Source organism: Adiantum capillus-veneris, chromosome 29 (genome assembly GCF_014529385.1).
Source record: "Adiantum capillus-veneris isolate H3 chromosome 29, ASM1452938v2, whole genome shotgun sequence".
Classification (NCBI taxonomy): Eukaryota; Viridiplantae; Streptophyta; class Polypodiopsida; order Polypodiales; family Pteridaceae; genus Adiantum; species Adiantum capillus-veneris.
The window spans coordinates 20,666,537-20,692,241 of NC_140959.1; the positions used below are offsets into that span (position 1 = coordinate 20,666,537).

At 44.1% G+C, this 25,705-nt stretch overlaps 1 protein-coding gene across 2 annotated transcripts in view; it reads left to right on the forward strand.

Moving 5' to 3' along the window:
- Nucleotides 1-23,100, forward strand: part of LOC147418865 (methionine-tRNA ligase, putative / methionyl-tRNA synthetase, putative / MetRS) — a 38,325-nt gene extending 15,225 nt beyond the window's left edge. For both annotated transcript variants that reach the window (XM_086506337.1, XM_086506338.1), the window contains 16 exons: nt 5-149; nt 327-480; nt 566-712; nt 1,081-1,311; nt 1,390-1,533; nt 1,626-1,716; nt 19,935-20,041; nt 20,141-20,255; nt 20,375-20,493; nt 20,643-20,708; nt 20,782-20,910; nt 20,989-21,129; nt 21,208-21,334; nt 21,427-21,671; nt 22,342-22,443; nt 22,521-23,100. In XM_086506337.1, coding sequence (XP_086362463.1) covers nt 5-149; nt 327-480; nt 566-712; nt 1,081-1,311; nt 1,390-1,533; nt 1,626-1,716; nt 19,935-20,041; nt 20,141-20,255; nt 20,375-20,493; nt 20,643-20,708; nt 20,782-20,910; nt 20,989-21,129; nt 21,208-21,334; nt 21,427-21,671; nt 22,342-22,443; nt 22,521-22,751 — 2,294 coding nt within the window. In that variant the 3' untranslated portion in view covers nt 22,752-23,100. The remainder of the gene's footprint in view (nt 1-4; nt 150-326; nt 481-565; nt 713-1,080; nt 1,312-1,389; nt 1,534-1,625; nt 1,717-19,934; nt 20,042-20,140; nt 20,256-20,374; nt 20,494-20,642; nt 20,709-20,781; nt 20,911-20,988; nt 21,130-21,207; nt 21,335-21,426; nt 21,672-22,341; nt 22,444-22,520) is intronic.
- Nucleotides 23,101-25,705: the final 2,605 nt, after the last annotated feature.

Here is a 25,705-nt window from a genome sequence, read left to right on the forward strand (position 1 = left end):
GCAGGCGTCTTGAGTGCAGATACTTTTGCACGTTATTGTCGTCTGCGTGGCTACAACATCATTTATATGTGCGGCACAGATGAGTATGGCACAGCAACAGAAACAAAGGCCATTGAAGAAAACTTGACACCAAAGGAAATTTGTGACAAGTATGCAATTGAATCCAACATGATGCATTATCAGAATGTAGTAGCCATGCGATTCCATGATTGACATGCCAGCAAATGTTCAAGAATTTAGAACAAACACAAAAAATTGTGTGGTCTGTAAATAGTCTTAAGAAATCCAGCTATAAAGTTTGGGGTGTTTCAAACTTCCTTTTACAGGTATCACACAATCCACAAGGAGATTTATGAATGGTTCGACATAGACTTTGATAAATTTGGCCGAACGTCAACTACTGAGCAAACTGACATTTGCCAGCACATCTTCTTAAAGCTACTTGACCAAGCGCAATTAGTTGAAGACAAAATAGAGCAAGTAAGTCTTACAAATAAAGAGAAAGAGTGTAAAATAGATGAAATTCTGCAATCTGTGATGCTAAAGTCAATTTTGGCCCTTGCAGCTATATTGTGATCGTTGTGAAAAGTTTTTAGCAGATAGATTTGTGATTGGCATTTGTCCACATTGCTCTCATGATGCAAGAGGCGATCAATGTGAGGCTTGCAGCAAACTTTTGAACCCTACAGACCTCAAGGATCCAAAATGCAAGGTATGATTTAAGAAGTTATTGATAGGTTTGGTTGCTTTGCACCATATTTCATGTGCGGTATAGAGTCAGTAACGTGTCTGAGACTTTCTCACACAATATAGACCTCCCAAGGATGGGCTGTCTTAATCATTGAAGGTGGAGTGCAGACAAGAAGTTGTGTAACTACTGTGATTTGGTAGTCCTTGAATGCCAGCATCAATCTTGAACCTTACTTGTAATGTGATGAGACCTTTGATCATTCTCTTGGTCATGGATTGGGACTAAGACCCTTTCTGGGAGAATTCGGGAGGTTGTGATCTTTTGAGTTGACATTTAGATTGCATGCCTGTCTGCCATTGTGGTATAATTAAAAAGAGTGTATTTTGCAGGTTTGTGGTCACAGTCCTCGCATTAGAGAAACTGAACATTTATTCCTTGACCTTCCAAAACTCAAAGATAAATTGGAAGTCTATGTAGAGAATACTTCCAAAGCCGGTGGTTGGAGTGCTAACTCTATCCAAACGACAAATGCTTGGATCAGAGATGGATTAAAGCCAAGGTGCATTACTCGAGACTTGAAATGGGGAGTGCCAGTACCTTTGGAGAAATACAAAGATAAGGTGTTTAAACAGTTAATGTATGTGGTAAGTTTTCCAAGTTAACTGTACAGAAAGTATATTCTGACGGTTGTCTTACAGGTGTTTTATGTTTGGTTTGATGCCCCTATTGGGTATATATCTATTACCGCCACATATACACCGGACTGGAAAGAGTGGTGGCAGCCAAAAGAGAACGTTGAACTTTTTCAGTTCATGGGAAAGGATAATGTCCCTTTTCACACTGTGGGTATCCATACTTTAAGATTCAATGTTGCCAATATTATATAGAAGCTTTGGTTTTGGCTTTTTCTCACGTGGATTTCATCTATCATCAGGTCATCTTTCCATGTACTCTACTTGGCACAGGTGACCCTTGGAACCTGATGAGAACTATCAGTGTTACGGAGTATTTAAATTACGAGTCAGGTACTACTTATTTCTTATTTTTTGAATCGAAGGGTAAAGATTCCTGTCATGTTTAGCTTGGACCGTCCTTGTTTGCGAGGCAGAACGTTTACGATTTTTCATTTTAATGAGAACAAACGAGGGTCTTAGATTACCCATAAAAGAAATTTGAACAGCGTTTAAAGTCATACTCAGGCACTTTACTTTTCTTCATTGCAGTTCCATTAAGTCTTTGATGACATAAGTCAAATTGAGTTCATGTTTAAAGAAATCGCCCTTCTTTTGTGTTTGTCAGCCTTGCAGAGCTGGTTCCATTTTTTAATGTGCTTGTAGTGCGTGGATGTAGAGATAAAGGTAAATTTGGAACCTGGGGTGTGAAAACTGGTTACAACCACACTTGTCAGAGATCAATTTTATACACCGACACAATGGTGTGGTCTGACCTCTAGCTGGAAATGAATTGTAGACTCCCCTACTGGATGTCTGAGCTAATGTTGGTGTGAATACCTCATAAGCAAAGGTTTGTCTGGGCCACTATGATAACCATAAAAGAATAGCCAATCTATTTGCACTCTAGCGCTAGCATATGTTTTCAACTCGGGTTGATTTGCGTATCCCTACTTCATCTCTGAGGACATCTTGCTATGTGTTTCCTATGAATCTTACTGATTCTTCAATTTCCTTGCTAGCAAAACATCCTAGATGCTCCCGTATTTCATCACATCCTCACCATTGGCGTAGAAGGTTTTTTGGTTTTTTGTTTTTTTGGCAGGGGAGGGGGAAGCTGGAGTATCTAGGAGGGAAATAAGTTGACACGATTTAGATTGTTAAAGTTTCATCTTCTGTCTACCGGTGGTGGCTCCTATATCTTCCAAGAGCAGATTAGGGAGTGAGGACCGTTTTGTTGCCGTGCTCGGCCGTATTTGAGGATCTCAGGCAGTACAAGCCATGTATGTGCCCACCCAATAGGCTAGCATGAGGTGGGATCCTTGTTCTTAGGCTTCTACGGGGTCAGTCTCTGTTTTTTGCAGTTTTCAGCCATGTGTCATCTTTTGTTGATGTGGCATATTTATGCCATGCTTTATTTTTATTGGCTGAGTGATTATTTACTGAGGATGCCCCCCATTTTACTAGACCATCCCAACCATTGTATTCATATGCACTTGTAGATTGCCAACATTTTTGGGTCAGACACTATCTCCTCTATCGTTTCTCTTTCTTCCGTTTTTCTCTCTCTACATGCGATCTCACTCTCTCTAGTGCCACCATTCTACTGTGCCGTGTGTATGCAGTTTGCAGGTTTGCACATCAAAGGACTGCCCTTGGCCTTGCTCCATTGCAACAAGGGCTATCAACACAGTTGGAGGCTGATTCTGAGGTCTCACAGTAGATTGGGGATCCGGTGGTTGCCCGGTATAGAGAGCTGGGCTCACAATTATAGACTTGATCATCTTCCGATTTACCTTTTCCGTCGCACTTTTGACATAGATGTCCCGAGATCTTCGCATCTGTGCTCTCTTCCACGTGTATTTAGCTTTTGTATCTCTTTGTAGGATTTGTACTACATCACAGAATTCTTTTAGGAAAAGGACAGCAACACTCAAGGCTTGTGAAAATGATTTAATGGAGCCGGCTTTGGCTCCTTATCACCCCTTAAATTGATCGTAAAAACCGTATTGGAGAAAAAAGTTCTATATAAATTTGAACTTTTCAACTAAAGTTTTTTGGATTCAAGCCGGCCTCACATCCTTTTAGCAGAATTCAAGGTGGTTGTTTTTTTTTTTGAACAAGTTTCGGATAAAGTGAACCTACCTTTTCTTGAGCCCTGGCCACTTGGCTTGATCTCCTTGCTCCTCGACTCTCGAGGCCTCCTAGGTTGTGGTCAATCACCATTTTCCCATCTATAATCATGCAAGTTAGCCAACCAGTTGCATATGCATTGATGTTTCTTTACATAGCAATAACTGAGCCCTTGAAAAGGTCCTCAAAGTAACCTTTTTTTTATTCATTACAACTTCATACATTCATCATTGAGGTCTCATCGACCATGCAACATTATCAGGAGATTGACGGTCATATATGATCACTTTATCACTACAGTCTAGATCCTACGGCATTCATACCTCTTTCCTTGCCTTGAGAATTTGGTGCATGTGCTCCTTTTTTGTGAACTGCTTGCGCAGGTGTTAGATTGTCATCAGTGTGACATGAAACGGTTCGGAGTTTCATGCGTTTTGGGGTTTCGAGTTTTGAAACGTTTCGTTTCGGAGCTCAAAGAAAGCGAAACACATGTTTTGTTTTATATGTATGTTCGTATAATTGTACATTGAATATACATACAAATTCATCTGTAAAGACATGAAATACCAAAATCTAGATGTGAGACTTGAGTCACGAGTGAACAAGGTAAGTCGGCAGCCAGCTGTAACAACGTGGAGGTAAAGACAAGGGGGCCATGCTGACATTCAAGGTTCAGAGAGAGAGAGAGAGAGAGAGAGAGAGAGAGAGAGAGAGAGAGAGAGAGAGAGACATTATTCGATGTGCATGAGGTCAAAAAATCTATCAATTTTTTGAGGCAACCTTTGTTCACACAGAGAGAGAGAGAGAGAGAGAGAGAGAGAGAGAGAGAGAGAGAGAGAGAGAGAGACATTATTCGATGTGCATGAGGTCAAAAAATCTATCAATTTTTTGAGGCAACCTTTGTGCATAGCTTAAAAAATCCCCGAACGGGTGGTTTGAAGTTAACTAGTCAAAAGGGGGCAAAAAAGAAAAAATCAACTCGTTTCGCACGTTTCGCCGAAACGTTTCACCCGTTTCGCCGTTTCGGGGTTTCAGAGGGCTGAAACGGGTCACTATGATTGTCATCCAAACATACCTTCTCTCCCTTGAGGTCCTCTTCTTCCTTGTGGATGCAAACTTTAGGATCAAAATCTGCCCTCCATGGTGTCCATTGTTAACACGCCTTGTATCCATAATGGGCACTTTTGATAATCCCAATATACTGTGTAGTAAGTTTGCGTCCTCAGATGAAGTACCTTGCTCCTTTTGGTGTCCATCTTGCAGCTTGTTACATATTGCATGAACCCGTCTTATGGAATCTTTTCTTTGATGCTCTAAGTAACCCATCTTGTGACACACCTGAAATATCCTCACCATTTGGATGGTGGGATATCACCTTCTTGATGCTCTAGTCACTCTTTAATGTGATGCATTACGAGTATTGATTCTAGGTGGCCTAGCAAATATTTAGTATTACGCAGTGCTCTAGTCATCCCTCGGGGATGAAGCATTATTAGTATCTGTTCTAGGGTAATCTTAATACTCTAGTCATCATGTTGATGACATAGCTAGACTATTCCCTTCTACTTGTGGATCCTTACTATAGCATTTGGAATGTGCGCATGAAAATAGTTGTATATTTATTGGTTTAAACCATACAAAAAAAAGTAGCATGGACAATCTCGAGAAAAACAGGTTGGCTAAAATACTGATGTGGCAAGATTTTCGGAATTTGCATTGAATGCTGATGTGGCACGACTGTATGGCAGTTTTGCGACGCTTTTTGCGGCAGCAGTAAGCCAGCTTTATTCTTCGCAAAAATTCCTACACAAATAGCAAGAGAGAGAGCGCTTTATTTTAAGTTGCTTTATCAAGCAAGGCTTGGAAAGGAATTGCTTTATTTTTTTAAAAGCTTTTGGAATTGGCAGCTTTTGGGGATCTGCTTTTGGCATCCCTTGTAAATCTATAAATTAGTGGCTTGGGCTCCCACTTCTCAGAGCATCTGGACGTAGAGTGTGAGAGTGAGACCCAACCACTCCCTTGTACTTTGAGCACACATTTTATTAGAAAAAGAAATACCGGAAGGGGCGCTAGTCTTTGGGGCCAATACCTCTTGGCACGGAACTCCGTCGGGCCGGTGTCGAATCTAATTGTGAACTGTTTTGAAGGAATTCTTGTCGTGTTGCAGTAGATTCTTGACTTGGAGTGTTCAAGTCTGTTATAGTGGTATCAGAGCGAGGCCGATTTCTCTTCTACCGAGAAATCCGATCCTTTTTACGCGGCACTTATGGATTCAAGCAAAGGAGAGTCGACTTCCTCTGTATGTAGAGATGCGGGAAGTGATCACGAAAAAGATTCACGTGAGTACGGCCCGCCTCGGCCTACTTAGGCGGAGCTTGAAGAGATGGAACATCGGAGATTGGTCGATGATGCGACAAAGTTGATGATGAATTTTGCGAAGGACCCTAAAATTGCAAAATTTTTCACCCAGACCTCCTTCAACGAGGAGCACTCACAGTGGCGGCAAACCACGGAGCCACCCCTCAAACCGGCGCTCAAATAACCTCCTATGCCCAACAATTAGAAGAGGTGGTTGATGCACGGATTAGTCAGCTGTTTGACGCGCAGAAGAAAGGAACTTACTTCCTAGGTTATTTGGGTCGTCAATCTACTTTTGCCTCGGCAAGAAAGCAGAAGAAGCGTGTGCGATTTGAAGGAGTACCTAGTTCTTGTTCTTCTTCTTCTTCTTCTAGCTCTTCCGACTCGAGCGAAGGAGACAGAAAAGGGGAAAAAGCGAAGCAAAAAGCAACGCTTCGGAAAGGGCAAGAAAAAGGCAAAGAAGTCTAAATCTTGCTCAGTTTCAGATGATTCTGCAGAGGACTCGTCTTCGGATAGTTCGGACTCTGACGACAGCAGATTTTATGCAAGGAAGAAGAATTTTTATAAAGCCAACCAGTATGACTTTCTGGACGATAAAAGCAAGAAAGTCCGAGAGTTTAAAGAAGGTGGCCAATCAATTAAATTTGACTCGTTTTCTGGATTTTGAGATGCTTTGAAGGCTTTGGCCTTCCTACAGCAGTTTGACATAGCTTTCTCTGGAGGTCATTATTCAGAGCACTCCAAGATTCGGAGGGCCATCTCTTACTTCAAGGGAAATGCTCGAACTTGGTGGTCCACTCTTCTATTGAACAAAGAAAACGCCACTTAAATGGCTGAAATTTAAAAGGCTTTTTATTTCTTTATGGCTGACTCGGGAGTACGAGTGCGACATACGAACTGCTTGGGACCATCTTCCGATGACCAAGAAAGATACATTGGACGCATATTGCGAGAGATTCTCGAGCTCTTTTCTACTAGCTTCTTCATTTGAGAAGATCTCGTTTAAAGAACTGATTGAGCGGTTTACCTTTGGACTTTCTATAAAGATCGGGATCACTGCTTAGAACAAAAGTCAGATTCAAGAACTGATGAGTCATGCGAAACGGGGTTTTGCCATTCATTCAGGCAATTTGACTTACCCCACAGATGAGATCATGACGTAGAGAACCGAACAGACTTCTAACAATGAAAGTAGAAAGAAGAAGAGCACCCCAAAAAAGAAAGAAAAGGATGCACGACCCCAGCTCACTCTTTGAGAGTCAACTACATCAAAGAGGGGAAGTGTTTTGAATGCGGGGAAACTGGGCATATCTCCGCGAAGTGCCCTAAAAAGGCACCGAAAGAACAGGATAAAGAAAGGCCAGAGAGTTCGTAAGCAGCTGAAGGATGTGGCAGATGAAAGGCAGATGAAAGCAGAAGTGGTACCACATTGCGTAGGGCCCGAACCTAATTAAATGAATGAAAGTACAAGACTTTGCCGCTTTTAGGGCAAAGTGAAAGATCAGGAAGCCCTCTTTTTCTTTGATGAATGAGCCAAGGCCAACTTCTTTTCACTTGAATTGGCGGCTCGATTTGGAATTACGCCCGACAGGCTGAGGCCACAGGGAGAGGCAGTTCTAGCGGCACTCAAACGAGATGTTGCCATTACTCCGATCATTGGCAAACTTCGTTTGCAATGTCAGGGGTGTCACGAGGATTTCTACGTAGTTCCCTTGGGAGGTTGTGACGTCATACTGAAATCCCTTGGTACCATAAGAACAACGCTGTGGTTGACTACCGGGCCGAGAAAGTGACTTTGACAAATGAAGGGCACAAAGATTGTACTTGATTAAATTCTGTTTCTTTACTCTATTTTCTGGAGAGAACTAATGATGATTGAAGGTCGAATATGTTTTGACCTGAATGAAGAACGCCACGATTTTTCTCCACACTCATGTCGATTGCTTTTTAGAGGGCCTGCCAGGCGAGATGCCATTAGCTAGTCCTAAGGATCATATCATTGATCTGATACCTAGAACCACACCACTGAACCGGCCACTTTACCGTGTGAGCCGAGGCCAGAGATACACTTTTTTTGGGGACACATTGTCTCAGCAGCAGGAGTGCAGATGGACCCGACCAAGATAGAGACTATTCGTGATTGGCCCGATTTGAGGAATGTCCATGAAGTTAGAAGCTTCTTGGGCTTATGTTCTTACTACCGGCGGTTCATCAAAAAGTTTACAGAGGTTGCTTACCCCTTTGCATTTGTTGACATAGAAAGGAGTCCTTTTCTCGTGGGGACCCACAGAGGTGACTACCTTTCAGAAATTGAAACAGAAATTGACTACAGGACCAGTGTTGACTTTGCTGGATTTGCAGAAGTCGTTTGAAGTATATTGTGATACTTGTGGTCGTAGTCTGGATGCGGTCTTAATGCAAGAAGGCCATGTCATTGCCTATGAGAGTCGATTGTTTTCAAGGCCGGAATTGACAGTGCAGATATGTGAGAAAGAGCTTTTAGCAATTATCCTTGCTCTTACTCAGTGGCAACATTACCTACTCGGAGCCAATTTTACGGTTTTCACAGATGGTTGGAGTTTACTTCTTGTCATAGAAGCAACTATCGGAAAAGCAGATGCGGTGGGCAAACATCTGGTCCCACTTTTGCTTTCGGATTGTCCATTTGCAGGGACAGAAGAAATTGGTGGCAGATACTTTGTCCCGGAAGACGTTGGTTGCGGCTGTTTCCGCGATACATCATAGACGATGCTCGAGGATGGGGAGCCAGATGAGCAACCCGAAGTGGAGGAAAACGAGCAGATACTCGTTCCAGAACAGATATTGGCACAGAAAAATAGAAGGTAAAGCGATAAGACGGTTCTTGGCTAAATTCAAGACCTACTCTGCATTGGATGCGAAGTGAATGGAGGAGGAGGATCTAGCAGATACTCCTCAGCTTGTGAATCTTTACCTTGAAGCATTTGGATTAGCATAGTCTATTCTAAATGGAACCCCGAACTCAGCTTGGGCGGAATCTGGTGTAGCGGGTATGCACAAGAGGCGTTCCTTTGTCAATAGATTGCCTCGATTTTTGATACTAAAGTCACTGATGTCTCTTTTGAGTTTCAGGGATACTGTGAGTTGACAGTATTCTGCTATAATGACTTTATGAATTGGAATTCCCAATAATATGATACTGACTTGTTCTTGACTTGTTTAAGTGCAGGAATTGATAGATGAAATGACTGCAGCATTTCGATCTGAAAGATCTCAATAGACGTGATTGCAATAAGGATTAGTCAATCGGGCATCTATGAGGTGCTAAGTGGATCTAGATGTGACTGCTAAATACGTTGCCCATTAATCATGGTCTGAGATCCGAATGAATTTTTGAATGTGATTTGTCATGTGATGTCGTGTGATGTTAAGTGATGTCTTGTGATGTCGTGTGATGTCACTGTCGATAGGTGTATGTGCTAGATGTGTGTTCCTAGTGCGTCGGTACTAACAGTGAGTGTCTGCTAAGACAGTTTATGGCTTCTGTCTAATTTGTAGGCGTAATCGAGGGCGACTACCATGCTTTCAAGAGGGGGTTATGTCACAACCCAGTGACGTGGCAGCCCGTCTACACACACACACCCTCCCCTTTGGCATGGACAGTCTCGGGCAAAACAGGCTGGCTAAAATATTGACGTGGCAAGATTTCCGGAATTTGCGTTGAATGTTGACATGGCATGACTGTATGGCAGTCCCCGCGTTTTGCGCCAGTAGTACGGCAGCTTTATTCTACACAAATAGCAAGAGAGAGCGCTTTATTTTAAGTTGCTTTATTAAGCAAGGCTTGGAAAGGAATTGCTTTATTTTTTTTGAAAGCTTTTGGAACTGGCATCTTTTGGGGCTCTACTTTTGGCATCCCTTGTAAATCTATAAATTAGTGGCTTGGGCTCCCACTTCGCATCTGGACTCAGAGTCTGAGAGTGAGACCCAACCACTCCCTTGTACTTTGAGCACAGATTTTAATACAAAAAGAAATAGCGGAAAGGGCGCTAGTCTTTGGGGCCAATACCTCTTGGCATGGAACTCTGCCGGGCTGGTGTCGAATGTAATTGTGAACTATTTTGAAGGAATTCTTGTCGTGTCGCGGTAGATTCTTGACTTGGAGTGTCCAAGTCTGTTACAAAAAGATTATGCATCTCTATTTAATCAAGTTAACTTGAGGGTTCCCAAAAACTTAATTTCTTTAAGTCTCATGGTGATCTTCTATTCTTTTGTTTGGCTCACTGAATTTTGCAACTTAAGATCTCATTACTGTGCCACGTACGTGTGAGATTGATGGTGGGATACATGTGAGAGAGGAGAGGAGAGGAGGAGGAACCCTTGCGCATGTCAAACTGAGAGAAATGCTTGAATCCTGTTGTGTTCCTACCATGTGCGCGCCCTAGCCCAACACCCCTCTCGCATTGTTTTTATCACAAAGTGATGACGTGGCATGGCCTACAGGACAAAAGGGCCAATTAAGTGTTCCTAACTTATGATACCCTAGCCGAAGCCGTCCCCACTCCTCAAGACGCGTCCCTTGTGACTATGGATGACGTGGCACCACAAACGGACAGCCCAAAAGGGCGATAGCTTATGGCCTCCAGATGCTTTTAGACAACTGCTTTTCATGTGTTGCTTTTGGCTAGGGGCCTTTATAAGAATTGCGAGGGCCTCTCTTCTGGCAAATTAGCTTGAGAGCACTGTGGAGAGAGTGGACCCTCAGACATTGTACTTGTTGAAGCTTAATAATAAAGAAATACTGAGAAGGGGTGTCAGTCTTTGGGGCGAGTACTTCTGGGCGCGGAACTTTGCCTATTTAGTTCTTTCAATTTCTCTCGCGTGTGTTTAGATCTTCGGCTTGGAGTGTCCAAGTCTATTACAATTTTTTTTCGCATGTCCTCATCAGCCTGCCGCTGTTCGCACACTATCTATTGTAGCAGTGCATTACTTGTCATTTATGCTGCTGTTGTGCCAATGGATTATGGCACAGAGTCTTGTTGTCTATTGTGTTTCTTGTAGCAGTGCTTGCCCCCCCCCCCCCCCCCCCCCCCCCCCCCCCCCCCCAATTGCATTCACCCACACTGTTTGTGCAGCTCTTCAGTCTTTACAACAGCCATAGCTACTCTATTTCTAAGGCAATCGAATCAGAAACTCTGTTTCCAATGTCCCTTGTTTCTCATTTCTTTCGTGCCGTTTTTCATGGAATTTTGATGGATGCATATTCAACTTTCAAATTCCGTTTCCAATCCGTTCTATTGAAAGGAGCAAGACGTTTCCATCTGAGATGGCCTTGTCAGTCTTGTTTAGTTTCCAATTCCACGTGACTATGGCAAGAGCTTGTCACCGTAACAAGCCTTCTCTTAGCCTCTACAGCTCTTAGGCAGTTACGGCCATTGCCATTCATCCATAGGCCCGAGTCCATAGCAACCAACACCCTCTTGGCCATTCCCCCCCCCCAAAAAAAGAAAAAAAAAGAATAAAACAAAGAAAAAAGCCAACCACCGGCGAATCACTTGACAAGGCAATAAAAACACTGCACCAATACGGAACAACAAACTTGAACATGGTCAACAAAAGACTCCAAGCGTCGGAGTTCCACTCCCAAAAGCATATAAGGGCGTTCGGTCTACGTTGTGGTCTCCTCTTCAGGTTGGGGCGAAACGTTTCATGTTGAATCTCCACGTTTTGGATTGAAATGTTTTGGGGATGAAACAATTCGTGGTGAGGCTGGAAGAGCAATTGTGAATCAGTCTTTGATGGAGATGATGCTCCTCTTGCTGAGCTCATAACATACTATGAGGAGAGTCTTGGATTACAGAAAATGTAAATTTTAGACGATCAGAGACTCTTTTTCAAAACCAAGAAATAGTCTTGGTCAATTATTGTATATTTTGTGGACATTTTGGGATCACATCTTTGTGGTGATCTTCTTTGTACATTTATCTTAAGGCTTGTGTAGCGAGATGGCATCACGTACCAACAGGAAAGAACAGACTGAACAGACTTTAGATGCTTCAAAACAAATGAACTGAAAGAGAGACAGAGTGGTGAAGTTCCACCCCCAGACTGCACTAGCCCCAAATTGTGGCACCCCTTTCAGTATTTCTTTATATTGTTTTCAACACGGTACAACATTGGAAGCTCTGCTGTGCATCTCCTGTGGGTAGTATGCCAGGGAGTGAGCTCTGGCGCATATTTATAGGCCCTTGGCCATCCAAGAGCAATTTACATGAAAAGCAATTTACATGCCAGGGAGTGAGCTCTGGGGCATATTTATAGGCCCTTGGCCATCCAAAAGCAATTTACATGAAAAGCATAAAGGCTAAAAGCATCTAGTCCCAAAAGCTAGTGCTAGGAGCTACCAATGAAAAATCACGGAAATCCGTACGGTTGCCACGTCAACATGTTAGCGCAAAACGTGAGCGTCAGTATACAGTTGCCATGTCATCAGTCCTCTACCCAAACTTGCAAACTGGTGAAGCGCTCATGACCTCCATCGTAACGGCCCCTGTTGTGCAGGCCCTCAGTTCTGCTCGTGTTTAGTGACATTGCTGAGTACTGATGGGGTTGCTGCTCCAACCCGCACTGGCTAAACACGATGATGACCTGTGCGAACTGTCCCAGGTCTGCTGCAAAGCCCCGTACACCACTCGCACTGTCCAGCATGTGCTGCCTGCTTCGCGCAGCACATGCTGCTTGCTCTGCCCCACATGCGCTACCTGCTATACACTCTAGCAGCTCAGCGCACAATAGTTGATGGCCTGTTCACTCCAGCAGTTCAGCAGCACTTGATAAGCAGCAACAGGGTCTGCGTGATGGTGGGGGAGGGTCTACGCAAACCAGCAAGCCTACTGCTGTGTGCCACGTTCGACAGCGCCCAAACCCCCACACTGCACTGCTGTAAGCTGCCCACCTGCGCGTACTGTTGTGTCTGCACCTATGCGCTGCTATGACTGCTGCTGTGTAGCCTGTTACAGCGTGTCTGCAGACAGAGAGAGTCAGAGAGAGAGGGTGCGCCTGCGTGACCTGCTCCCCTTGCATTTCCACAGCCTTGCGGGTTCAGCAACCCCAGCCTTGCGTGTCAGCAGCCTGTCATGAGACAGAGAGAGAGAGAGAGAGAGAGAGAGAGAGAGAGAGAGAGAGAGAGAGAGAGAGAGAGAGGGGGGGGGGGGGGGGGGGAGGGAGGGAGGGAGAGAGATGAATGAAATGAAATGTTATATTAACATCTTCAGAAGGCCAGAATTACCTATGAGACCAGAAAGTTACAATGTGGTGGATCTGATACAAAGTCAGAGTAACAAAAATGACAATGACAGAATAAAATGCTATGGAATCTGAAACAGCTAGGTGTGATCTAAGCAAATAGGTGGGATAGCTAAATCACAGATCACAAAAGATCCAGCTAGGTGGGGGGGAGAGAGAGAAATGAAATGAAATGTTATATTAACGTCTTCAAAAGGCCATAGTGACCTATGAGACCAGAAAGTTACAAGGTGGTGGATCTGATACAAAGTCAGAGTAACAAAATAACAACAGTACAAAACAAAGATATATACTATGGGATCCTAGACTGGTCGATGTGAACTAAGCAAAAATGGGCGGCTTGCTGGGATAGCTGAATCACAGGAGATCTAGCATCGGCCGTTGGCGGATCTCATCAATCTCCTCCATGGCTAGTAGTCTGATCGGGCGTCGTGCATGCCTGGCCAGCGTGCTCCGAATCTTCTGACGTAGCCTCCGTCGATGCTGTGTAGTCCTCCGCAGTCGTGGGCGCCTGGATTTTCCCAGTTTAGTCGCTCGGTCGATCAGTGTGCCTCTGGTGTGGGAGTGGCTCTTGCAGCTGTCCCATGTCTGCTCTGAAGAAGTCTGTGATCCGTCTTTGAGACTAGCTAGCCTCGCCATTCATCAGGCTATCTCTGTGTCTGTGCGGCTCGAGCAAGAACAAACCCAGGCATCTCTGATCCTCGTATCCCATGACTCTTGAGAGTGGTCCAAAACCCTCTCTGAACAAGCAATGGAAGCGGCCTCGTATCTCGTAGTAGACACGGCAGCGGCATGTATAATGCAGCTCTGTCTCAGGCTCCATGTCACACAAGGGGCATGTCCTGGCCTCCGTTGGTACTCCGTTGTATCTCCCCGTCTCAATCCGCAGCTGGTGAGAAGATGTGCGTAACTGGCCAATAGCACATCGTATCCCATGAGACAAGTGGGTGTCCATGTATCTGGGTCTCGTCACAAAACCATCCTTCGTAAGCTGGAGAAGGTGGTCTTTGTAGAAAGCCATCTTCGTGCCCAATTCCTGTGCTGGTTGTATCCATGTCCTCTTGGTGTCTAGCTGGGTCAGGTCTTGGCGGATGAGCTTGGTGATCTCTGACTGTGTAAGAGTGAGAGATGGTGCATCCAATGAGTACTGGAATGGTGGCAGCCTGTCTATGCCGAACCCATGCGCCTGAAACCATGATGCCATCTCCCCATACCAGCATGTTGTATTTCCTTGCATGGCTAACTGTCGAGAGGACTCAAGTGCAATGCGAGCATATTTGTCTCTAGGAAGTTCCCATGTGCGGTTTATGAAGGAGACTGATCTGGTGAGCGCCTCCACCACTAATGGGGGGGCTGCTAGCTCTGCTCGGATAATGGCCCGTGGTACTGATGCCTTGGCTCTAATGAGCCGTGAGATCATAGAGACGAGAGGTTTCTCCATGTTCCCCCATCCATCCGTGCGACCCGGCCTCCCGTGGTGATCCAATGAAGGTCCCCATATCTCAGCTCCATAGAGCAATGCTGAAGCCACCACAGTGTCAAAGAGCTAGAGCTTTGTCCGGGGCTCCTGAAACTGAACCTGCGAACACATCTTCTCTAATCTACCCAATGCTGCATGGGCTCTAGTTAGTCTGGTCTCTGCTGCTCTTCTGAGTGAGAATGCAGGTCCGCTAAAAACCACTCCAAGGTAAGTGTAAGCATCTGTGTACTCCACAGTCTCCTGGCCGTATGTGAATGTAGGTGCTGACCTCCTGATCCACTGTGGGGTGGTATTAAACACCATAACCCTGGTTTTACCAAGGTTGACGGACAAACCACTTTCGTGGGCAAACCTATGCAAAGCATCCAATTGACGTTGCATTCCCTCTGGAGATTCGAAGATCAACACTATATCATCAGCATATAACAAAAGTGGAATCCATGTCCCTGCCAACTGTGCACCTCTATCACCATCGCTCTCATTGTAGTCAGAAACCTCATCCACATACATACCGAAAAGAGTAGGAGAGAGCGGGCAGCCCTGCTTCACCCCAATAGTGGAGTGAACCGGTGTAGAAAGTCCCTCAGGGGTGCGTACATGCCCTACTAATGATTTGTACAATGCCATGATCTCCCAAATGAGCTCTGTGGATACTCCCATTTCCTGTGATCTGCGCATCAATCTAGCTCTGGGTACTGTGTCAAAAGCTTTGCGGAAGTCCACAAAGCTACAATAGATCCGTCTCCCATGAGATCTGCCCTCCTCGATGATGGTTCTGAGTGTCAAGATACGATCAAGAGTAGAGAAGCCTCCCTGAACCTTGCCTCCCCAGCTGCACGCATTCCTTCCCTCTCTGCCCATCTACTCAGCTGTTTCGCAAGAATGGATACATACAACCGTGCCAGTGTGTGTCCAATCATGATAGTGCGATAATTCCTAGGCTCCATGGGGTCTCCTGACTTGAAGATATGTACGATCGTAGATAGGCTCCAAGTGTCCGGTAGGCCCTCACACATGGCACGGTTAAACATAACTGCTAGAAGCTCTGCTAGTAGGTCTTTGGCATGCATGAAATGCTCAGTGACTAAGCCATCATGATCATTTGCTCTCCCAGTCGTCATCCTGTCAATAGCTTTCTTCACCATCTCAGCGATGAAAAAAGCACTTGTGTGTGGGCATGGATCGGGGGGGTTAGGAAGGGGCGGCTGTCCAAGTATTGTGTACAAAGATGATGCGTATTGACCCCAGGTCTTTGTGGAGGAAATAGCGGGGGGGGGGGGACTGCTGATGAAAGAGCCGCCCCGTCTCACGTGAGTCCTGACTCAAGAATAGCTGGTATAGATCCTGCTCGAGTCGAGCCAAAAAAGCCCTCTTCTTCCGCCGCACCAGGCGTCGGAAGTCAATCTGTTGATTGTCTGTGAGTGACGTCCCCCAAAAGCACCTCCCTTTGAAGTTTGGCTCTAGTCTGGCGGCATTCCTCATCGTACCAGCTGTTCTCCTTGAACTGCGGCCTGCTCAGGCTTGGTGTGTGGGTATGCCTCTGTTGCTGCATCATGTAATGTCTGTGTCAGTATAGTAGTTAGCTCCTCCAGAGGCCGCCCCGGGTCCTCAGTGCATAGGCGTCAGTAGATCCCGTCTATGTATACAGAATCCGTCTCCCGTGTGAAGGTGTAGCGAGTAGGGGCTGCTACCCTGGCCTGTGTGCTACACTGAACTGGAAGGAGATGGTCATCAACACCAGAGCATGGTCCACTGCCACCCCGACCGGTCTGGGCCCACAACTGTGAGAGCCTGGATACTAGAGATGAGATTCGGCTTGCCATGACATAGTCCACTGTGCTAGCTCCATGTCTGTGTAAGAAGCATGTAAAACCTCCCGCAGCAAGAAATCTTTGTAGGCCATTCAAGATTGCCAATCCATGTGCGGTGCCCATGTCTATCAGGTGTCGCCCATACTCAGTATATTCCACATCGTGTGATAGTCTGGACAGGCCCGTCTCTACAACATCTAGCTCTCTTAGCATCTCCTTTGAAGTATCATAAAACACTGCCTGGTGATGGGCAGTCCTAGCATTGAAGTCCCCTAGGATGATAATGTCACCATCTCTAGAGAACTCCCATATGTCATCATCCAAAATAGAGAACGGGGACTGTCCTCTGGGTGATGCATAAACTGATGTACTCGGGGGAAAGTAGCAAATAGCAAGGTTGAGATATCTGCCTGTCTCTGCTTTCAATCTCACCCACATGTACCTAGCCTGCTCATTCCTACAGGCTATATGTATCAATGGTTGCAGATCCTCTCTAAATAACACTGCCACTCCCCCCGAGCCCCGTCCTCTGTGCTATGAGCATGTCTCCTGTCTGTAAGCTGTCTCCCACCTGTATCCCCTGATGTGAGGCATGGATTGCCCAGGGTCCTGGTGTGTCTCAGAGTAAAAGATGATGTCTCTTCCAGTAAAGCTATCCTCAAAAGCACCCACATCAAGACGCATAGATCCATTACAGTTCCAGGCAGCCACTTTGAGTGTGGTCCCATAAGTCTCGCACCGTCATGTGGAGTGTCGCTCTAGTATTACCACTTTTCCATCTCGGTAAAAGGCAATCTTGCCTTTTCTCCTTGCCGCTCTAATCTTCGGCATTACTTCCTGCATATGAGCGATCTGCGAGAGGGTGAGATCATCCCCGAGAAAGATGCCGGTCTCTTTAAGAATTGGTTTTTTCTTCAAGGACTTCTTCGCTTCCATGGAGGGAAAACGGAGGATGAGTGCTCTTTCTTTTGAGGTTTCTCCACTGCTTCCATTTTTCTTTATGTTGCCCACTCTCCATGCGCTTGTGTGCGTCGGCTCATGAACCCCCATCAAGGCTGTGAGTTCTTTTACCTCTTCGTCCACATTGCCTTTGTCTTTAAGACGGCAAATTCTCACATGTAAAGCGCGCACCCGTCTTCTTTGCTCCTCCTCTAGTGTTTGATTAATGATATTGGGTGTGGACGTGGGCGTTATCTCCTTGCCTTTTCCTTTCTAGGCCACCTTGATCCATTTCTCGGCTTCATCCGCTTTCTGTTGAGTTTTGGTAAGAACATCCACCCAAGAAGTCGTCATTTCTTTGTGTTGCTCTTCTCCCTCTTTGATGGCCCGTACTTGCTCCTTGATCGTGTTGATCTTCGATTACTGAGGGTTGCAGTTCGCCCTCTTCCAGTGTGTTTCTTGATCGTGCTTCGGCGAGATCTTTCTTGAGTGACGCAATCTCTTCATCTTGAGTCGTCACTCGGTCTTCCAGCGTATTTATCTTGCTCTCTTGGATCAGCATGCGTCCTTCGAGCATGTTTATTGTGCCCAAGAGATTGCGGTTCATCTTGGTAATGGTCTCCGTCATTTCCTCTTTGCACTTTTGAATGGCATCCTCTAGGGGGTCGGCTTTATCGTTCAGCTTCCTCATGCTTGATCGCCGTCCGAAAAGGAGCCACTAAACGCCCGTGTGCATCCACACTAGCAGCGGGCTTGGTAGCTGGGCGAGTGGGGGAACGCGAGGAGGTATGGCAAGGGAGGGGCAGCGATAGAGTACGGACGAGAGAGAGAGAGAGAGAGAGAGAGAGAGAGAGAGAGAGAGGGGGGGGGGGGGGGGGGGGACAGTGCGCGGGGTAGGGGAGAGAGAGAGAGAGAGAGAGAGAGAGAGAGAGAATGAAATGAAATGAAATGTTATATTAACGTCTTCAAAAGGCCAGAATGACCTATGAGACCAAACTGATACAAAAGTGGTGAATTTGTTACAATGTCTGGGTACCTTAGTACTAAAGTCCTAAGTGTGAAAAGTGTGAAAGTGTGAAAATAAATGTGAAAAACTAAATACAAAGTATTAAATAAACTTCTTAGGAGCATTCTAGGTGTCTGGCTAGAATGTTTCTAATCCTTTGTTGTAGTCTCCTCCGGTGAAGTGTGCTTCTGCATCTTGGCTGTGGTCGTCTCGATTTCCTAAGCTCAGTCGCTCTGTCAATTAGCGTGCCTTTGGTATGACTGTGGGTATTCTTTTGTGCTGGCTGTTGGCCTCTTGCTTCTCCTTCCACTCCTGCTTCTCTCGATCCGAAGAAATCTGTGATCGGCCTCTGAGGCTGTAGTGCTCTTTGTCTTCTCATTAGATTATCCCTGTACCGATGTAGTTCCAGTAGGTACAAGCCTAAGCATCTTTGATCTTGGTATTGCATGATTCTATCTAGAGGTCCAAAGCCTTCTTTAAAGAGGCAATGAAAACGCCCCCGTATCTCATAGTATACTGTGCAGTGGCATATATAGTATAATTCTGTCTCCGGCTCCATTCCGCATAATTTGCAAATTCTGCTCTCAGGTGGGATTCCCCTAAATCTGCCAAATTCAATTTCCAAACCGGTGTGAGGATGTACGAATCTGACCAATAGCACATCTCAAACCATGAGACAGGTGGATATCCATGTAACTCGGGCGAATCACAAATCCATCTTCAGATAGTTGTAGGAAGTTTTCTTTGTAGTCGGCCATCTTCGTGCCCAATTCTTGTGTAGGGTCTACCCATGTCCTCTTAGTATCCAACTATATAAGATCCTATCGGATGATTTTATTAATCTCCGTTCGTGTAATTGCCAGTGATGGAGCCTCAAGAGAGTATTGGAAGGGGGGTAATCTTTCCATACTGAACCTGTGTCTCCGAAACTACGAGGACAGTTGCGCATACCAGCATGATGTATCCCCTTTCATTGCTAATTGTTGAGAGGATTCGAGGGCCAGTCTAGTATATCGGCAATTATTTGTATCCCACAAACCATGTATAAATGACACTGATCGGGTAAGAGCTTCAATTTCTATCGGAGGGGCCGCTAGTTCCGCTCGGGTAATCGCGTGTGGTACGGAGGCCTTGGCTCTAATCATTCGGGAAATCATAGATATGAAAGGTCTCTCCATTGACTTCCAATTATCCTGTTCCACAGATGGTCCCCAAATCTGGACCCCATAAAGCATAGCGGAAGCCACCACAGTATCAAAGAGCCAAAGTTTTGTTCGTGGTTCCTGAAACTGCACTTGTGAACACATCCTCTCCAACCCTCCCAAGGCCGCAGAGGCTCTGTGAGAGAGAGAGAGAGAGAGAGAGAGAGAGAGAGAGAGAGAGAGAGAGAGAGAGAGAAGCAGCACGATAAGAGTTAAAAGCTAAAAAAATGATAAGAGTTAAAATATATATATATATATATATATATATATATATATATATATATAGAGAGAGAGAGAGAGAGAGAGAGAGAGAGAGAGAGAGAACCTTGGTATTGTTAAAATTTGCGGTGTTTTTGCAGGGAAATTTTCTAAGACTAAAGGTGTTGGTGTCTTTGGAACTGATGCCAAAAGTACAAAAATTCCAGTTGAAGTCTGGCGTTACTATCTGCTGACTAACCGTCCAGAGGTACTGGAGGGGAGTTCAATGCTCAGTTTATCAGGCAAAGCACATTCCTGGCCAGTTGTCTCGACATTGCTTGTCTGAACATGTATCCTGGTTTTGCAGGTGTCAGACACTCAGTTCTTGTGGGCGGACCTTCAGGCTAAGCAGAATAATGAGCTATTAAAGAATTTAGGAAATTTTGTTCATAGATCGCTTTCATTTCTCGCTAAGCCCTCAGGCAAGGACGAATGTTTTTCGTTTTGCAGTCCAGTGACTTCTGATACAGATTCAAACTCGACATGATAGGGATGTGTGAATTTTCAAGCTACTTGTAAAGTTGTTCCTCTGTCTGTACAGGTGAGGGATATAACGGTGTAGTTCCGGAAGCTAAAGGAGCTGCAAATCATGCCCTCACTACAGATTTGGTTACAAAGGTGTATGAGAATGTGCTGCAATACATAGATGCAATGGAAAAGGTGGGCACAATGTTCTCTTTTTGAAAGATTGAGAATGTTAAGCCTTTGAAGTCTGTGTTGTTTTTTTTGTTTTTGATTTTGCATTGAGAGATTTTTAACTTTTGTTTCCCTCACACAATGAAGATGTGATGGTTTTTTGTGTCTTGCAGGTTTCAATTAAAAAAGGCCTTAAGATTGCCATGGCTATATCCAGTCTTGGTAATCAGTATTTGCAGGTTGCTTTTCTGATTCCATCTTTGTCAATGTGAATGGATTTTTTTCATGGTGCTAAATTTGCTCACAATTCAGGACAGCATCTTTTGGAAACTTTATAAAGAAGATCCAGCTAGCTGTGCTATCGTGGTTAAAACTGCGACTAGCCTTGTTTTCCTTTTAGCAATTCTGCTGGAACCCTTCATGCCGTCCTTCTCTCGCAAGGCAAGTCTTTGTAAGGATAATGCCTCATTAGCAATATAGCTCAGATCTAATTGCTGGGCTTCATGATGGTCTTTCTAGGTACTACAGCAGCTAAATGTACCTCTGTCAGCTTTGTCTCTGTGTGAAGAAGCGGGGGACCTTCAGAAGGTTCAAGTGCTGTATGATTTGGTACCAAGCGGCCACCAAATTGCAAGACCAGAACCTTTGTTTTTTGAGCTGGTAAGTATTCACGGGAGCAGTATTTAACATGCTACAATTGGAATGTTTTGGTGAGTTGTTTTGCTTTGCAATAAGCAGAAAGATACTGACGTAGATGAGTATCGAGAGAGATTTGCCGGCAGCCAAGCTGATCGTGCAGATAGAGCAGCTGTGGCTGCTGCTGCAGCTAATCTTTCAACAAAAATTAAGCAGGCCACCATTTCAGGTGCGCTGTTTGTGTTTAGACTCATGTATAGTGAAACATGCTTGTCATTACAGATCTAGTGATAGTGCCAACACATGCTACTTCTGTTTCAGATGCTAATGGTAAGAAACCCGGAAAAGGCTCAGCGCCCATCTCTAAGAAGAAGTCAGATACAAAAGATTTGAAAGAAGCACCTGTTGACATTACAAGACTAGACATCAGAGTGGGAAAAATAGTGAAAGTACAGAAACATCCTGATGCTGATTCTTTGTATGTTGAGGAGATTGATGTTGGGGAACCTACACCAAGAACGGTGGTTAGTGGCTTGGTCAAATACATCCCGCTGGAGGCTATGCAGGTGTGCTTTCTTAAGCTAGCATTGGTTTGCTATAAGGTCAGAATATTATCTGTAAGTTGACGTCGTTGAGGCTCTAAGTAGTTCAATAGATAATAGTAACTTCATCACGGTATAGTTTGTACACTTATAGGTAAGCAGGCTGACAACCAAGTCCGATTTATGGGATGGGGATTCTAAGATTAAAGACATTTGCACAATGACAAAGCGAAAAGTGGGAGAATGACTCAGACAAATCTTCTGCTGGATTACGATCGATGCTGTCAATGTGCTCTGCCGTATTTTTAGACAGATTAGCACTTCCTTATCCTATGAACAAGTAGAGAATGTTTGTCTTCTGCAGTTGATGCTTAGACCTTCATGACAAACAAAACGTGTGATATGTGCTTGAAAGTCTTGATTGTGTCATAATTTAAAAAGACCGAATTAGGAAATTCAACACTTCAAATGTGCTGTTTCAGCATGAGAAAGTGTGCCCTAGTAGAGGTCGCTTTTGTTGGGTGCAACTGAGCTGCAACAACTTTTAGAGAATTGCATGCTGATGTCTTAAATAGCATATCTGTTGTTTTCTTACTGGCCACATCCTTTTGGCACCAAGGTTGACTTAACTTTTCAGGCCAATGCCTATGACGGCTTACAGCATTTTGTTCTCTTTTTGAATTTTGGTTATCAGAATCGTAAGGTTTGCATGCTCTGCAATCTCAAGCCTGCGACAATGAGAGGAATTAAGTCACAGGCCATGGTTCTCGCAGCTTCAAATGCTGACCATACTGCTGTAAGTATCACACCTTCCCTTAAAAGTACCCACAGATGAGGGTCATTGCTAAGCTGTCATTTGTGCTGTTATGATAGGTGGAGCTTGTTACGCCACCGGAAGGTGCACAAGTGGGTGAGCGTGTTCATTTTGCCGGATACGAAGGAGAACCTGATGATGTGCTAAATCCCAAGAAAAAGATATGGGAGACTGTCCAGGTGGACTTGAATACAAACGACAAGCTCATTGCCTGTTATAAAGGCGTTCCTTTCTCCACATCCTCAGGAACTTGCACAGTATCTTCTATTTCCAATGGCTCCATTAGATGAAAAAGACATTGCTGCATTTTCAAATTTAATATGGAGCTCTGCTGGTTGGCTCCATCATATAAGAAGGGTTTTTGTCCCTTCACTTTTATCATTAAAGCTTGCCGGCAAGCACAAAGATGGTGTAGCCGGAATGTGAATGCCTTATTTTGATGCGGCGTGTGTGTGTGTGTGTTATCCTAATTCCCTATGGAGTATCAGGTCTTGAGTTCAAGACTCGTTGGATAGATCTTTTGAGGTCCCTCGGGAATGTTCCTACGATGTTAAAAACTCTCTCTCTAGCCCCTCCCCCTGTATAGACCAAAGCCATAACATTGTTGGTAATGTTGTGTCCTATGACTCCTTAACTGTCTCTGTGAACCTCTTCTAGGTGACGTGATAGTAAGTAAGAGATGACATAAATGAGTGAAGCCCCTCTTGACTATGTAGGATGGCATGTAGCGTAGTTATTGGCTCTGTCAATCCACTTTGGTTGTGGCAATGTCTGTTGCACCGCTCACTTGATGGCAAACAATTGATTTTGGTTGCAATTAACATCTATGGATTAGCTAAGTATATTCTGTTTCACTTCACATTTGATGCTATCTCTGACAAAGGTTCGTTAATAGCAGTAATTTAGCAAGGTTTCTTGTACTAAATGTCATCTTCATTAGTGGCAGTGACCTAAATGAAAGATGCAAAAGTAATGTGGACAACGCAGAATAGCTCGTTATTCAAGGTCTGAAAAGTCCAAAAGAATTCTTAGTGGGCATTTGCACACAGAAAGCACATTCACAGATTTTCGAAGGGGAGCTTTGTCCAGTCTTATTTGTCAAAAGTGTTCTCCCAACATTGTGCTACTGCTTTATCCTTTATCTTTCTCCCCCATACTGCTCCTTGTTCCACCCTCTGTCCATCTCAGAAAAGGAAAATTACATTTGAGTGAAATGCTCCTTTCATCCTTGGTTCCTCTTATCATTCTATCTACCTCTTGCTCAATCCTCCTTTACTACTCCCTCACCCCCTCGCAAATGCATAAATTGGGTTGAAGTGATTCTCATTGATGCAATGTTCTAGTTATCCATGAAATATTTAGTCAAGGACACCACAAAAGATGTGCACATTGCATATATAGCTTGGCCAAAAACACACTTAGCACATCGTGAAGGTATTTTTTGAGGTGCAACCAATGTGAATCTTCCGATTATTTATAATTATTATTTCTGCAATTTGATGCTTTGCATCATTTAGTTTTACAAAATTGCGCCCCCTCACCCACCCCTATGTCACAGGGGTTGATCCATACTGGCTGCGATTAAACCTTCACTCCCTTTATCACAAGGCCAACTCCCCTTGGAGAATCTTCCAATTTCTTATAGATCAAAGTAAATGGAAAGAAATTCTTTGCGATGGTGCAATTGATGACAAAGAAGGTAAAAGCACATGAAAAAAAGTGGAATTATTGTTTAAATTGAAGGAGCACAAGTATTTGGGGAAGGGAAGGGAAGAGAGAGAGAGAGAGAGAGAGAGAGAGGACTAGTCACCATGGAGGTGATCTACAGCTAGCCTTTCCGGGTGTGGTATAGCTTGCATTGATGTTTCAGTAGCAGCGTATTTGAGTAATGGGTTCCCTAGGCTAGCCTATTTGAGTTGCATATGCTTGCCATGAGTAGTGATGTAAGTCAGAGGAGTTCTTATGCCATTGCTTTTGGATACAAAACGCATTGGCCTTGGCTAATATGATCTCTCTTACTCTTATTCTCTCGTTTGATCTCCATCCCCTTGTTTTTTTCCCCCACTTTGAAAGTTTTGTATACTTGGAACTTTATATTTTAAGAAATAGGTATGGTACTTGGAGAAAGAGGAGGAGGCCTAATAGAACCTCTCAAAGAAAAAGTGTGCCTTGTAAAGGTACCATAGAGTCTTCAAGCCTACCCTTTATTTTAAGGAATTTCAAAGGAATATATCTTGAAATTGACTGAAAATAAAAGGTAAATACAGATTGATGAGCACATATCTTGTATACTAGCTTTGCATGAGTGAAAGGTCAAGGGTACCTCAAAGCCAAGGGCACTCACATTTCAGAACGTGTATTATATCACGAGTTAACCAAAGAGGCTTATTGATACAAAAAATTGTGATAACAAATTGTGTAAAAAGAAAAATGAACTTTTATAATTTGGTTCACTTATTTATTTATTTATGTGTACTTACAATAAAGAGCTTTGCCTCTTCTCTATAAGCCTTTCTAGAGTGACTACCATTTTGTGATGTCATAGTGACCCACATTGCTTCCACGAGCAACATCTTAATCTTCTCAAAGATGTGAAAGAAATATGGGTAGCTCCCTGTTTTTTGTAGTTTGATGCTTCCCATGAGCTAGTTTTATGTGACACCCGCATGTCGGAAGGGTTGAACCAATGCGAATGCACTTAAAGCCCCTTGCCTTTATTGCTAGGCCAACTCCATATAGGGGTAGCTCTTTTCAAGACGAATTTTTGGAGAGTAAACTATTTGTTGCTAAAGAAAAGATAGTTCCAGGTTATGCTCCTTTTGGTTTGTAACTATGCATTAAAAAAATCATTACAACACAAGATAATTGTATCATTATGTAGATATTGAGTATGATAGGCTTAGTTGAATGAGTCCGTCGAGGTTAAGATCAACGAATCAAAAGTGTTTATATCTAGGGTATGCAAATATCTTTTAGGCATATGTACGCAGATGAGCTGACCAAGTTGAACCCAAAACCAAACAAAATCCATGATTGTTAGTCATTCAATTGAGGAAAAAGAAAACCAATCTTTTGACTATGCTACACAAAGTTTAGAGTCAAAAAAAAATTGAGTAAAGGGGAGTTGTAATATTGTATGCTAAGCTATTGGAATAGAAGATTTTCTTATTGTGTTGTCTCATAGTTTGCCTCTTATGTAGCTACATTTTGATTGTACTTGGTCCATTTCATAGTTGGTCTAGGT